Below are 14,730 nucleotides of genomic sequence, written 5' to 3'. Positions count from 1 at the left end.
TTGGACTTTGTAGTTATAAAGTTAGGATCAGATAATAGATGTTGTATCTAAAGTTTTACAAACGCAACAGCTGTTGCACGGTCTCATTATTTGTCCATTCCATTACAAATCCAAATTTTATTATTAACTACTTTACCGCACTAGTTGAGCGCAGCTGTTAGTTGAGGTTTTTTGAAAAGTTGATATTACGATTTTGTGCTGCATACTTTCGGGCTTTAAAGTTTCCGAATGACTAAATGCATGTTTCTTCAACGCAGTCCAGGAATGGCTGCATGCAGTCGAAAAATGGACTGCCAAATGGAATGTGGCCATTAACTCCTCGAAGTCAGCCTGTGTAACTTTTACCCTGCGGCCCGGAACTTGCACAGATCTGACTTTTGATGGAAACAATGTCACATCGCACTGCTACCTAGGAGTTCATCTAAATCGGGGACTGACCTGGAGGGCCCACATCTCGTCGGTCAAATTCAAGTCACTGGCGAAACTAAAAAAGCTCGACTGGCTCTTCCACTCCAGTAAATAATACACATTAAGAAGTATATATATAAAGATATACTGAGAGTATATCATATTTTGTATTGATCAAGACGTTACTTATTATTGGTATACATAAATAATATATGTAGTACATATTATGTACATAAGTATGTTTCGTGGCAAACCCCCGTAATCTCTTTTATTTATGACGATCAATGCAATAATAAGGATGATCGGTGAGGGGGGTGCGGGATCATGGACTAATTGAATTAATAAGATAACGCTTAGCAACAAACAAGTCGGTATCCATGTAGGTGGGCCCTCCCACGGGATGGGCAGGCTTATGGAGATCGTGGGTAATCTCAATATTGCATTGCCTGACCATGGGTGGAAGGAAGTCCTCGATTAGATTACAATTCACCGGCGACTTATCAAGAGTTATTCATAACAATAATATAAACGAATTGTGTCGAAAATTATTTATACACATTGGTAAAATGTAGAAGCTCGGGAGATTCTTTTAATGGTGCCACTGACCCACAGAAAAAAGTCTACTAATTCGGAATATATGGGGGGCGAACAGTCGAGACTCAGAAACCTGGATAACGGATATCCTTTTAAATAAAATATACGTGTGTATGTATGTTAAAATTTTAAATCTTGATATTATATTAATAATAATTTTGTACTACAAAGTGAGATAGTCTGGGTTTCAAATAAATTCCCCTTCCTTACTTGCACACATTGGGTTTCCCAATGCGTAATCTGAAATTCGGAGAAAAGTTTAAAGTTCGCGCCAAAATAGGCAAGTTTTGACTGTATAATGCGAGATACATTGCAGTTCCATTGTCAGCATGACAATGTGGCGTTCGTTATTAGGCCGGTGCTTTTGAACCAATTAAGGCTGCAGCCAATTGATCGCGCCAAGGTGAAGGTGCTTGGGTGCTGGGAGGAGCAGGAGGAGCTGGTCAGACGTTGGGTGGCAGTAACACGTCCGATCCATTACCAATATGCGGTGTGAGGGGGAGTGGTGGCCCCCATAGAACCGTTAATATTTTTTTTGGAGAGCGCCTAAAAAAGCTGCTTTTTGTAAGAGCGCCAACGGCTTGGCGCCGACATTTCGATACCTTGGCGGCTGTACTTGGCTTTGCATCTGGTAATCCGATGCTCAGCCGATGCCACATCATTAAATTTTTAATTTGTGAGACAAACAAAAAGGAAACGTGCAAAAGCCGTGCCGCAGAACGAGAGCGAATCAAATGAGAGCGAGAGGCCATTAACTTGCATCTGGCAATGCCGTAGCCGCAACGCGAAAGTATATAACAGCCGGCACGCCGCAGAGCTTTTCATTCGCTCAGAAAATTTCAACAGTGAACATCTTGTGCAGAACACAGACCAAATATTCCAAAAATGTCTTTCGTTGGCAAGAAGTACAAGCTGGACAAGTCCGAGAACTTCGATGAGTACATGAAGGAGCTGGGTAAGTTGCCAAAACTAATTCGCAGTGCATCAAAAATAGAAAACCAAAGTGCTCGAGAGAGCGAGAGCGGGAGTGGAGGGAGAGAAAAGAAGCCGAAAACACGCCACCGAAAATCGACCGGCCGGCATTTTTCGCACTAGTGTGCAAAAAGTTTCATTGGCCAAACGAGAGGGAAAAAAGTAAATGTCTTCCGGAAAATGTTATATCAACTGAAGATTATGAATGAATTCGACTGTTAAAATAGTTTAGCTACATGCATAAATTGACACCTCATTGAATCTGCTGATGTGCGTATGTGTGTGTCAGATAAAATCAATAGAGAATAGGACCAGAGAAAGAGATGCACATCTGCAGCAATAAAAACGTGCTCCAGTTATTCACCTCACCCTCTTTCTCAACTTTACAGTTGCGAATCGGAGGACAAGCAGTATAAAATCCGTAAATGGTTATCTGCGGTAGTCATAAACCCAAAAACTAATTAAGTGTGGGGCCTGAACTTTGCTCCCCTTTTTTGAGTCACCTCCGTCAGCTTTCCATGGGACCGAAATCATCATAGTGCCATTAGCTTTTGCGACAGGTTTTATCTATTTGTGTACTAGATTTTGGGAGAAAGTCTCGCAGTGAACTTTGCACTAGACTACAAGCTTTATAGCTGCGATGATCTTTGCCCGGCTGTCAATTTAGACAACAATGAAACACCAGATATAAACTACATATAGGACACATTCGACTCTCTTACCGATCAAAGTGCAATTTCTATTGCAATCGTGATTATACTATATGGTGCCACTAAAACTGATCAATACCATCGCTTCCTGTCTAGACGCGCCATAGGGACTAGTGGCATTTGGTAACCAGAGACGGGCGTCCAGATTTATTTACCAGACCACCAGTTCGTCAGAACTTTTCGCCTACACACTTTGCGGCTTCGGTTTAATGGTAGACTTGGTCCGAAAGCCACGTACTTCTCAATTTTCAAGCCCAAACAAATCTAAAATCAACCTGCCGTTGGGGCCTCGCAGCACTTATCAGTTGTCGTACATATATAAATGCGATAAACTATATGCCTATTTATGTACACACATTTGTAGTATATACAATGTCGCAAAAGGCACGATAATTAGGCGCGATTACGGATTTTGCACTTTGGGCAGCCACCCCTATCATAGACCACGGTTCGCAATTGCAGGCCAGTCTAATCTATTCAAGGTTCTCCTGTCATATACGATGCATATAAATCGATCTCTGGTACAGTTGCTGGGTTCCCATGAGTGGGAACCTGGCGACTTATCGCGCCACGCCAGTTGACACTTGACTTGAGGGCACTGGACAAAAGAACAAGTTGGTGGTGGTCCATACATAATTGAACATAATTGATTGGACCACTTGTTGGTTTGATGTCTGACAATGTACTAGATTGGAAATAATACATGTGCCCTATTTGCTGGCACATTCGTAAGGTACCAGTGATTCACACTTTGTTTTTGATTCAACGTTTCATTTGGCGAAACTTCTTTCAAATAAAAATATAAATGCAAAATTACTCATACAGCTACGTGCATGCATATAGTATTTCAGTAATTACAAGTCCCATAAAATTAAGTGACAAATTTTAGTACTTAAACACGATTGATTGTTCACAATCGTTAAGTTATCATTTAATGATGGAATTGCTTTGCTTATCTTTCGATGGTAATTATCAGCACTTCAAAGGTTTACGATTTGGAACGTCAGCAAAATGGATCTTGACCACTTAAGCCAGTAAAATATATATTTACACTGCTTGAATGGCATTTATATTCACAGTTCTGCCCTCAAACAACATATGTATATATGGAATGCTGCACCGAGATAAGGTGGTGCTTTGCCAGATCTATATTTAAATGCATGGAGGGGCTTGCCAATTGATAAGAGCGGAGATGAGGATGAGGGAGGAGACGACGGCCCGCATTGTTCGTTAACCTTGAGCACGACTTTTGACGTTACAGCGGAACGGAATCTGCAGGGAACTTCATGGCTCGGCTTTATTATTTTTAATTAAATATGATATGATTTGCATTGTGAGCGCTTTGGGGTCCCCAACTTTGTTGGGCTAATTCAATTATGTGCAGTCTGCCCCATCATTCATCTTTCGGTGCGATCTTTGATTTCCTTACATTCTCGTGAGATGGAACTTCATTAATTTCTTTTCCCTTTCCACTTGCAGGCGTCGGTCTGGTGACGCGCAAGATGGGCAACAGCCTGAGCCCCACAGTGGAGGTGACCTTGGAGGGCGATACCTACACCCTGACTACCACCTCCACCTTCAAGACCTCTGCCATCAGCTTCAAGCTGGGCGTTGAGTTCGACGAGGAGACCCTGGACGGTCGCAACGTCAAGAGCATCATCACCCTGGATGGCAACAAGCTGACGCAGGAGCAGAAGGGCGACAAGCCCACCACCATCGTCCGCGAGTTCACCGACAACGAGCTGATCACCGTAAGCGCTTACTATACCTTGCCGTATATCATCACACCCACCTAACTGATCCAATGCCTCCCCCACAGACCCTCACCATCGGCAACGTTAAGTGCGTGCGCGTCTACAAGGCCGTCTAAGAGACTGATCTAAAACTATAATATCCATACGACTACATGCATTAAAACTAACTCAGATAGCCAATATTCTTGTTGACTAACAGTGAACTAAACCAAATCAAATGGAACTGCACGCTCTGCCCAATGTTAATTTATAATCGCACCCGTACACCCGCAGTCGGTGTATGTGGGAATACTCCTCGTACTCGGGGACCAATTTCCGAATGCATTTGAATAAACTATTACTTGAAGTGCTTTTAAAACATTCCGACTTTCTTTTACACTTCGCTTTTAAGCTTGTTGTTGCTTAGGTTAATGACGAAATGTAAGCTTAGACACAGCAATCAAAATTATATTAGTTTTAGTTATAAATTTATATTTTGGCATTTTTCCAACTATTTCCCAAATTTACGGTTTTGTGAGTAAGCAAGTAACGTGTTTTCATCGAAATAATTTTAGTTCCTACCTAAAAAAGAATTTTTAAGTGGCTTGTTTGTGAGGCGAACAATGCCAGATATTTTAGTTTGGCTTGAAAGTTATCGTTAAGGATCCCGAAATTCGTAGGGTGTCATATTTTCAATGGCTAAAGGGATCGAGAATACCAAATTCAATTACATTTTCAATTGGAGGTCATATTTTTGAATCGATATGAATTATAAAGTTTCAAATTTCAAACTGTTAAAAGAAATTCCACCTTTGGGGTTATAGAAAGCATGTTTCTTACTATCGTTTCTTATTGTATCGTTTATTGAAGTTGTATGTATAAAGAGAAGAGGCACAAGTCTGAATGGTCTCTGATTTGCTTTTGGGCTGCGGATGTTCTGCCCACGCGTTTCCGTTTCCGTTGCGATGCATTTGCTCTTGCTAATTGAGTATAAAACACAATGCTGCTGGGGCTTTTGCACTGTTCGTGTGAATGGGGTCTGTTGCAAGTGCGTGCCACAAGTGTGGGTGGGTGGCATCTGCTGCATTTGGGGGCTGGCGCAAGCGCACACGTTATCAGCGGACAGTTGGCAGCACGGCCACACTTTCGCCGGGTTTTTTTTGTTAACATTCGTCGTTTGCCGGCGGCGTTAGAACTACGTGTATCCGCATGACGCCGAGTTGCGTCAGTCGGTAAATAGTAGACACTTAATTGTTGGTCAATTGGGCGTTATAAATTAAAAAGCAAAAGCGCCGTTATCGATTTTATTAGTGTAGCACTAAATGCTCTGATAACCTGGATAAAACTACCGCGTGGGTGTGCGTAGGCTACGCGCATTGTGTGTGTGTGAACTCATTGTGTAATCGCTAAAGAAAAAATGTTGGTCTACTTTGCGGCGTACCTAACATTCAAAATTTAAAGTCAAATGTTCTTCTTGTTGTTCTTCAGCGGAGCTTTTCCAGTCCGCCCCAAAAGCTCTGTCCACTTTGTTGTTGCTGGACAAACGGGTTTCCGATTAGAGAGAGAAAGAGAGATCTTCACTGCGGTGTCAGCAAAAAAACGTTACTTTGGCGCTACTCTTCGCACTCTCTGCACAGAAAAAAGTTCTCCATAAAGTAATCGAAACGCACTTATATAGCTATCAAAATACCTTTATCAATGTGGAATCAATCTTTAGAAACTTAATATTCCATTATTAGGATCGAACTGATGTATGTGTATGTTACTCGTTTAGGATCGTTTACTAGATAGATCCACGTATCATTTCTTTTATTTTCAATTTCTGATTGATTTTCAAAATAGAAATATTTTACTGTGTACATTACTGAGCGCGGGGAGAGTGGATACCGCTGAAGTGCTGTTGTTTACAAAACGCCGACCATTGGAATTACAGTGCGCCCCTGATGCAGTGAACTATAGAGAATAGCGTGCTCAGTCTATCGATTCAATTTATTTTACAAAAAGTTTGATATTTAGAAGAATCTACCATTTTAAATCTATTGGGATAGAGTTGTTCGGACTGCTGACTGTTGGATCTGAAAATCCAAAGTCCGTTAGTTCCGGGATGCACTGTATCGCTTTCGCTCGTCGATTGGAAAATGGAATTTTTTCGTAGCCCCGATCAGTTGAGATTCAACCGCTGTCCCCATCGCCACTTCACTTCACCGCTGCCTGGGCTTTCCAAAATTATAATTATTTCGGTTTTTTGAATTCTAATGTGAGTAGTAGAGAACAATACCCGATAGCAAAGCTGCATGAGCAAAAATTAAGCGCGACTTTTGCCAGACAGCAGTGCGCTTTGAGTGTGTGGGTGTGGGCTTAATCAACCGCTTTTGAAGTCTGTGTGTGTGTGTGGAAGTCGGTAGAAACTTTCCAGTGCCGACTTATCAGTGGGTATTGTTTATGTTTATCCAGATTTCCAGACCGATACGGAAATTGGCTTAAACAGCGGCATAAAATGAATAATTATGAACTTGCAACTGTGTGCGATTATAATTTATGGTCATGCAAAAGTTATGTAATCGCACTGAAACAATATTAATTTGTCAAGTGCAAAGAGCGAAACAACCAACGAGCCTGCTGATATTGATATAGTACCGCTCCCACTCAAACCGTCCCAGACTATATCACCCGATCTTAAGTAATCACTATTGAGATTTTCGAACATTTGGTTTTTCGCTCTGTTTGTGTTAGTTTGTCGACTCTTCGTTCACAGTTTTCGAACCTTGTCCCCAAGGTGAAATGAATATGTTTTGGGGGAAAAGAGAGTCAACGATACAATGGGAAGTTACCTATGATAATGGCATTGATTACTAACTTTAAATTGGAGCCCGCTGGAGCCATTCCAGCCAAGTGGAATTCTTTTCCTCATAGAAATTGCATAACTAGTAGAGCAGAACTGCAATTAAACAAACATTTAATACGATAATTAAGGTCGATATTCGCATAGATACGCGGTTCACGATTGTACGTCACAGATATAGTTAAATTGTTTAAATAGATGATAAGGAATACTTCAGATATCATTATCTATGAAGAACAAATGCCATATTTTCATACAAGTTTTGGGGAATATTTTGAAATCCGCGCACCCACGCAGAACGAGTCTATTTTGATCCATTTACAACAATAGGATATAAATAACATTCAATCGGACAGAAATCAGCTGGAATTCACTCAGTACAATAAATGAATTCTACTATTTTCTTTCAGCTAATTCCCCACCTAACACCCAGTCAGCATGGATCGCTCCGCCTTCGCGTCCCTTGTCAGCCCGTACCGCCGACGTCCGTGGATGACGGAGCACGGAGCGGCGGCTGCGGACAGCGGCCAGGTGGGCCTTAAGGGCATCGTCGCCGGCGGTATTACGGGCGGCATCGAGATCTGCATCACCTATCCCACCGAGTATGTGAAGACACAACTGCAGCTGGACGAGAAGGGAGCGGCGAAGAAGTACAACGGCATCTTTGATTGCGTTAAGAAGACGGTGGGAGAACGTGGATTCCTGGGTCTCTACCGAGGTCTCAGTGTGCTCGTCTACGGCAGCATTCCTAAGTCAGCGGCGAGGTAAGTTATATAACTTTTGGTTATAGTTCATGTTTTGCTGATTAAAAGATAACTTTCAGATTCGGTGCTTTTGAATTCCTGAAATCGAACGCCGTGGACTCCCGAGGACAACTGAGCAACTCCGGAAAGTTGCTTTGCGGCTTAGGAGCTGGCGTATGTGAGGCCATCGTGGCAGTGACCCCGATGGAGACCATCAAGGTGAAGTTCATCAACGATCAGCGCAGCGGCAATCCCAAGTTCAGGGGATTCGCCCACGGCGTTGGCCAAATCATCAAGTCGGAGGGCATCTCTGGTATCTACAAGGGCCTAACGCCCACCATTCTGAAACAGGGCTCCAACCAGGCCATTCGCTTCTTCGTACTGGAGTCCCTTAAGGATTTGTACAAGGGTGACGATCACACGAAGCCAGTGCCCAAGTTGGTGGTTGGAGTGTTTGGAGCTATCGCCGGAGCAGCCTCTGTGTTCGGTAATACGCCGCTGGATGTGGTCAAGACGAGGATGCAGGGTCTGGAAGCATCGAAATACAAGAACACTGCCCACTGTGCGGTGGAGATCTTGAAGAACGAAGGTCCCGCCGCCTTCTACAAGGGCACCGTGCCAAGATTAGGTCGTGTGTGCCTGGATGTGGCCATCACCTTTATGATCTACGACTCCTTCATGGATCTGTTCAACAAGGTGTGGGTGTAACTCGGCGATTCGGCTTGGCGACTTAGTTACTTAGTTCATCCTTCTACCCCAAAAAACCCACTCGTGCATTTTCCTCTGTTCCCATTGTTCCCTAGTCGACTGTTGCAATAGTTTCTAGTTTTGTGACATATTCCAAGAAAGCATTTTATATACACTCTATACCCGCAATGGGTAAGTGGCTATAGAAATTATACAGCTTGTTTTAAAAATTGAATTAAATCTGAAGAGTCTATTTGAAGTTCCCATATAAATCATAGCTAGACTGGATGAAATAGGTAAGGCTTTTTGGATTATTTAGTTCGCATGAAAACGTGAATATTTTAATTGGTACTATATAATAGTAAACAGTTTTCTAAGTAAATCTCTAGAATAGATTAGGCTACGCAAACGAGTAAACTTCAGATTAGATCTTTCACCAAGAAAGGGGAATGGGTTAAGAGGTTAAGATTACTTCTAGGCGTTTTATGACAGATTGGCAGAGACTTATCTACGTAATTCACTATTTAGCACCAAGGAGGGAAACATTTGCCTTACAGTCGGACATCTGGCAGACATCTGCTATCTTTAATTGCAACTAACAACGGATAGATTGCTTGCACCATAAATAAGGACAGATTACTCTAGTCTAAGGCATTTTAGCGCACCACATTCAGCGGAATGGATGCGTTCTTGCTGCTGACGATACGTCCCAGCATCTCGTCAAGTGGCGCACCCAGTTCCTGCCAAATGCACTTGCCGATCAGCGAGATTTCCTCCAGTGGCGGTCGGAAAGCCACCAGCAGATTAAGGCATATTCCATCAGTGTTCTCCTGCTCCGAAGCTGAGTGCTCCACGCTAAGTAAGCCATGTGGTCGATGCTGTGGCAGCTCCGCACCAAAAATCTCAATCATGAACTTGCGCAGCGTAGAGTGCAGGCTGCGATTCGGATGCAGTTCGACCGTGGGAAAGTGGTGGGCGTTCTTTTCACTGACCAGGATGTTCAGCGAGTTGTGTGCTCGCTTTCTGGCTACAGCCAGAACCCGCAGATAGTTACGTTTGTGGGCGAAACGTGTGGGCAGTATGGTCCCATGCCAGGGTGAAGGGCTAATGGCAATCTTTTGCCCCTGATGATACGCCCTTCCAATCTCAATGATACTGAGTATGTCGTTGGCTCGGAGAGGTACTTCCTTGGGATTACGCACCCATCTCGCCTGAATCGATTCGGCGTCTGCATCCGCAGGAGTTTTAAGTCGGCCGCCTGTGATGCGTCCAGTGAGCACGAAGCGGAACCAAGAGCCACCGGCGGCCTCCACCGCTAATAGAGTGGTCAGCTCGGCATTTAGACCAGTCTCTTCGAAAACTTCCCGGGCGGCTGCCTCCGTGATGGATTCGCCCCTTTCCATGCGACCAGCGGGTAAGTACCACTTGCCTGGTCAATAGAGTGCAACGTGTTAGATGGTTCTTGAATTGTGGTTTTGGACATTCGGAATTTCCTACTCACCGGCACAGCTCTGTTTGGCCTCCTCGATCATCAGAAGCTCGTCGTGCTCATTGATCAACACACAGGCCACAATATAGGTGACTGTCTGTCCAAGAATGGGCACAAAATCGGATGCGGATGAGGGCTGTACTCCCTGGGCCTCGGCGGTGGCATTCTGTTCCTTAAGAGAAAAGTCACACAGTTCCGTTGTGATGTCGCCCAGATCTTTTGAGTCCAAAATGCGACGCACTTTCTCCACAATCGAAGCCATCCTGTTTTGCTAAATGATCCACTTAAGACGTTAGAAATTCAAAGCACAACTGGTATCTTCTGAAACTCACTTTAAGCGCTAAATTTCAAGGCGGCTGACTCAGTTCGCTGAACATGCTACGCCCAGTCGGAATCTCTGCATATATCTCTGAGGTTCTATATATGCAAATTACGAATTCTTTGGAGTGCTCTGTGCTCTGCAAACGCAAACAGTTTAAGCAATCGTGGCGAACTCGAGAACGGGCGGTATGTGACTGACTGCGGCTATAATGCCCAATAAAATGGCCAAGACGATGGCAATCAACTTTTTGTTGTTGTTTTTGCAGCTCGTCGCTTGTTGTCGCTACACAGGTGGCTGGCTGGTGGTGCTGTGGCCTCTATTTCTTGCTATTTCTCTCTATTTCTCTGTATTGATATCGAAATGGATGTCAAATAAGCCGCTCGACGGGTTTTCTTCAGGAGAAAGTGCATCGGAATGTGTCTCCGTCTCCGTCTGCGCCAGCTGTTCGCTATTCTTCTCGTCGCGGTACTTAACAGCTCCGTTTATCGATGGGTCATTAGGTGGTGCACACTCATTTATTGCAATGCCATTTATGGCCTAATTGATTTGCAAGTGCGGCCAAGAACAAGTAATTTTGTTAGTAAATAGAGGGCAGAGTGGCCACTTTGTTCTTGGCGCAGCATCTGGCAACGCTGCGGGTTTGTTTACTTCGATAAGGCCCCCTTTACACTAGTTTCGAATTATCGCAGTTGGGAATATATTTCGACTATATCTTTTTATGGCCTAATATGCAAAGCCTGAATAAATAATTGATTTTAAGGAATCATACCTAATCTGCTTCGTATTTATTATTACACATCAATTGCACATAGCACAGTACTTTAGTATAAAATACTAATGCATTTTCCCATCTGGTATTTAACGCCCAGCCTGGTCCCACTGCGAAAATTTAAAACCCCAACGACCGTTATAGAAAATTAATTAATCACAAAATCGCTAAACTTGTTTGCTCAGCCTGTTATTGTACACTCACGATACGATAATGTACATGTTATATGCTAATTTCAACGACGACATGCATCATTCAACTGCGCTGCGAATTTAGCCGACAAACAGCAAACAGGCGTTGCGCCATAGATTAATATTAAAGCGCATCGTTTATAAATATCCTCATCCGGCATATGGACATTTGTGTGTGCGTTTGTGAGCAGGAAGCCTCGCTGATTGCCAGCAATAAAATTTGAATGCGGAAATTTCATTGTTTACCCAAATCGATCATCATTAAAAGCATTGCTGTTGCCATTCCCGGTTTGCCCCATTGCAAAAGTGCCAATTGCCCCGAATCCATGGCGTATACTTAACGTGGGCGGTTTCAGCCACTGGATGGATGTATGAAGAATGGGGGGTGGTTTGAAATTGGGCGGGGAAACTCGTCCCGGGGAAGGTGGATGCGGTGGCTCGACTTGTCGTAATGGGTCTGCAAACTCGGATGCCTGGGTAGGTAATTCAATTTTGTGCAAATGCTTGATTTGCCATTTAGCTGCGAGACCTAATACTGCTTCTTCAGTTTTGCCTACACACAGCAAAAATATTCCCACGCAAATGTTATGCATTGTTAATGCCATGCCTTTGGGAGCAGCACTAGTTGAAGGTGTTTAAATTAATGAATAGATAGTTAAATAATTCGTGCGAGCGAGCAAATTGCAAAGGCCAGGAGTTTCAAGTTGTCTTTAGGCCTTTAAAGTTTTGTATTCTTATGCGGTGAATTTAGTTGTATAGCATTAATATAAGCATTTGGATTTGCTTATAACTCAAGTTTTTCCCGCCGTGCTTTTCCATTTCAGCGTTCACTTCGTCTTAGGCCTACTTCATCTGCTCCAAATCTTGGCATCGTCGGCTTCTCTTCGGCCACAGTTCACATAAGACTTTTGTCATTATATTGTTAATTTGTTTTAGTTGTTTTTTAATTTCCTTGGAGAGTCGCAACCTCGTTGAGACTAACAACATGCGTGCGGAGGACTCGCATGTAGTGGTGTTCTTGTTAGGATTGTGGAATGATAGGTGGGTGGCTGGGTGGCTTGGGTGCGAATGAGGATGCGGATGTGGATTTGGATTTGTGTGGGTGTGCTAATGTACTGTGAGTGGATCTCTGGTAATAACGGCTAAAGTAAAATGCTGATAAAGTGGCGAATGTTTCGGAATGTGCGAGTGTGTTTGTGCGAGCGAGGATTCTGCTGCGTGGCTGCGATGACAGGCAAAAGCGAACACAAAACGTTCATTTCCCACATGCACCATTATTCGTTGAAACCCGTAAATTTCACCGAAAACGAACAGCAGCAGTAGTCGCAGCAGCATCAAACAGCAGCAGCAGCAGCAGAAGCAGCATCAGCACAAGCAGAAACAGCAGCAACGTGGCAGCACCAATCCAAGGAGCTGCTTAACACGAGAATAATGTTTAAAATGTTTATTATGTGTGCAAGTGACGCGAGCTCCTTTCCCCCCCCCCCTTTCCATGCTCCTTGGTATCTTTCCCCCTTTTGGATGACAGGCCCAACCGACAGGCCAATACGCACACATAACTTTACACAGACAGAAAAAATGGGTGCAGGGTTAGAAGTTTGACATTTCAAAATGAGCAACGTGCACATTCAAGTACAATCCAACCTTAAGATCATAATTAATACTGCAAAGAAACTTGTCACACTATATATAGTCAATAATAAATTAACTTTAAATATACAAAACAAATATTTCGTTAATTTCCTTATAATTAGGGATAAGTATTAAAGTACAGTTAAGCCATTAGTATAGTGAATTATGTGGACTTTCAGCAACATCTTTATTGAATACTACCATGTCGTCAACAAATTTCAAGGCCTGCTGCAGATCATGACATAAAACCGAATTTTTGTAATTAGCATATTATGCTGGAAACCACTTTGCAAATTCATAAGCCCTTTATTTCAAACATTCTGCTGGGCCGACGTAAAATCCTTAATCATGCGAACATGAAATCAAATCCTGACTGCGTGTAACCGCTTTGCGTACGAAATACTGGGTGTTTTGTCTCTCTGTGCGCAGTCATATGTGTGTGTGCGTGTGTGTGTGTGAGTGTGCGTATGTATGTATTTACATGTGGCAATGTTGATTTTCGTTGTGCCAGCGCCGGATGCGAAACAAGTAGTCCAAATAACCCGCAATAAGCTTTTGTCACGATTAACAAGGCTTACGCAAATGTGTGTCTCTGTGGTGGCAATGTGACTGCTTCCTCTCACTCGAATTCCGGACAACCTAGCCCCCTCTTCCACCCTTGAAAACCCCTTTCCACGCCACTGTTTCCAGCATAATTACATGCACGCCATGCTCGCCTTGGTGTGTGTGTGTGTGTGCGTGTGCGTGGGAGTGGGTTCGTGTATGTGAGCCATATTTTAGATTAATGATGGCGTCGACTCGTATTAGGCAAATGAAGAAATCGACATCGACATGCGGTTGAGGAGAAGTTGAACCTGCCACCTCTTTTGGCCACGTTTATCGTGAAAATCATAACCCTTAACGAACATCTGTTGGATAATTACATATTTTTTTTATTAGCTGTAAGAAACTTCAGCATTCTTATAGCATTGCTGTATTATATGATTTTATATTTTGCCACATTAGAGCGGTCGACCAAACGGATAATTGCGGTGAAGACCAGGTCGGAGGCCGTTCTGCGATTGCCGTTGATGAACATGTCCTCCAGATGATCGTAGATGGACTTGAGGCGACGAAACAGACGCTCATTGGGCTCCAGCTGCATTACCTCCTCGTCCTCATGGTAATTGACATCAATCTGAAACGCCTTTTCGTTGAAAATGGTCTCCGGCTCCACTTCCCAACTCATTAACTTGATCAAATGGTTGAGCATCGGAAATGTGTACTTCTTATTGGTAAGGTACTTCTCCATCTCTTTTACGAATTGCTCATGCAACTCCTTGGATTTTGGTTGTCCTGCTGGAGCAGCAGCAGGGATATTATTTGCTTCATTCTCTATTTGCTTCATCTGCGACACCTCGTGCAGTAGACGATAGTCATCGATCAGGGAGCTCCTATCCAGATTCACGGACGCCAGCTCCTCGTCGGTCAACTTGTCGATATTGTAGAGACTCGACAGCTCGTTATTATTTAGTTTGCAAATGCCGGCAAACTTCAATTTACGCGAATTTGGATCGGAAGCCAAATCATTTGCATTATAATGCTGCTCGGCCATTTTAGTGATATGCTGCTATACTGCACTATATATTTAACTGTACT

The 14,730-nt window shown here is 43.3% G+C and overlaps 4 protein-coding genes across 9 annotated transcripts, besides 1 other annotated feature; 2 read left to right on the top strand and 2 right to left on the bottom strand.

Annotated features, from left to right (window-relative positions):
• The first annotated feature begins 246 nt into the window (after nt 1–246).
• Nucleotides 247–520: a mobile genetic element.
• Nucleotides 521–1,820: 1,300 nt separating this feature from the next.
• On the top strand, nt 1,821–8,979 carry fabp (fatty acid binding protein). 3 transcript variants are annotated; one of them, NM_001032008.2, is made up of 4 exons: nt 1,821–1,957; nt 4,164–4,435; nt 7,670–8,023; nt 8,083–8,979. In NM_001032008.2, the coding sequence occupies exons 1-3, from the start codon at nt 1,888–1,890 to the stop codon at nt 7,799–7,801; spliced, it is 474 nt and encodes a 157-aa protein (NP_001027179.1). In that variant the 5' UTR covers nt 1,821–1,887; the 3' UTR covers nt 7,802–8,023; nt 8,083–8,979. The 3 variants fall into 3 exon arrangements, with proteins under 3 accessions (NP_001027179.1, NP_001027181.1, NP_001027180.1); NM_001032010.2 differs by lacking the exons at nt 7,670–8,023; nt 8,083–8,979 and adding exons at nt 3,764–4,091; nt 4,504–4,817; NM_001032009.2 differs by lacking the exons at nt 7,670–8,023; nt 8,083–8,979 and adding an exon at nt 4,504–4,817.
• sea (scheggia) lies at nt 1,821–8,979 on the top strand. Of its 4 annotated transcripts, NM_001032005.2 has the most exons (4): nt 1,821–1,957; nt 4,164–4,435; nt 7,670–8,023; nt 8,083–8,979. In NM_001032005.2, exons 3-4 carry the CDS (start codon nt 7,698–7,700, stop codon nt 8,708–8,710), a joined length of 954 nt encoding a protein of 317 aa, NP_001027176.1. In that variant the 5' UTR covers nt 1,821–1,957; nt 4,164–4,435; nt 7,670–7,697; the 3' UTR covers nt 8,711–8,979. The 4 variants fall into 4 exon arrangements, with proteins under 4 accessions (NP_001027176.1, NP_001027178.1, NP_001027175.1 ...); NM_001032007.2 differs by lacking the exons at nt 1,821–1,957; nt 4,164–4,435 and adding an exon at nt 5,583–5,649; NM_001032004.2 differs by lacking the exons at nt 1,821–1,957; nt 4,164–4,435 and adding an exon at nt 5,583–5,775.
• An 18-nt stretch (nt 8,980–8,997) lies between these two features.
• On the bottom strand, nt 8,998–11,099 carry CG10898 (uncharacterized protein). Its single transcript, NM_141826.4, has 3 exons — nt 10,511–11,099; nt 10,191–10,449; nt 8,998–10,118 (listed from the first exon to the last, which is right to left on the bottom strand). The coding sequence occupies exons 2-3, from the start codon at nt 10,438–10,440 to the stop codon at nt 9,346–9,348; spliced, it is 1,023 nt and encodes a 340-aa protein (NP_650083.1). The 5' UTR covers nt 10,441–10,449; nt 10,511–11,099; the 3' UTR covers nt 8,998–9,345.
• A 2,906-nt stretch (nt 11,100–14,005) lies between these two features.
• CG14708 (uncharacterized protein) lies at nt 14,006–14,730 on the bottom strand. The gene has a single exon (NM_141825.2). The coding sequence runs from the start codon at nt 14,684–14,686 to the stop codon at nt 14,069–14,071; it is 618 nt and encodes a 205-aa protein (NP_650082.1). The 5' UTR covers nt 14,687–14,730; the 3' UTR covers nt 14,006–14,068.

Source organism: Drosophila melanogaster, chromosome 3R (genome assembly GCF_000001215.4).
Source record: "Drosophila melanogaster chromosome 3R".
Classification (NCBI taxonomy): Eukaryota; Metazoa; Arthropoda; class Insecta; order Diptera; family Drosophilidae; genus Drosophila; species Drosophila melanogaster.
The sequence above is the reverse complement of the archived record's forward strand: the minus strand, read 5'-3'. Positions and strand labels throughout refer to the sequence as shown.

Bases quoted from the DNA above. Each gene is read 5' to 3' on its own strand.
- CG10898 (NM_141826.4), bottom strand. From the start codon at position 10,440: ATGGCTTCGATTGTGGAGAAAGTGCGTCGCATTTTGGACTCAAAAGAT. The intron at 10,119-10,190 runs GTGAGTAGGAAA...TCTATTGACCAG, and splicing joins GGCCAAACAGAGCTGTGCCG to GCAAGTGGTACTTACCCGCT.
- CG14708 (NM_141825.2), bottom strand. From the start codon at position 14,686: ATGGCCGAGCAGCATTATAATGCAAATGATTTGGCTTCCGATCCAAAT.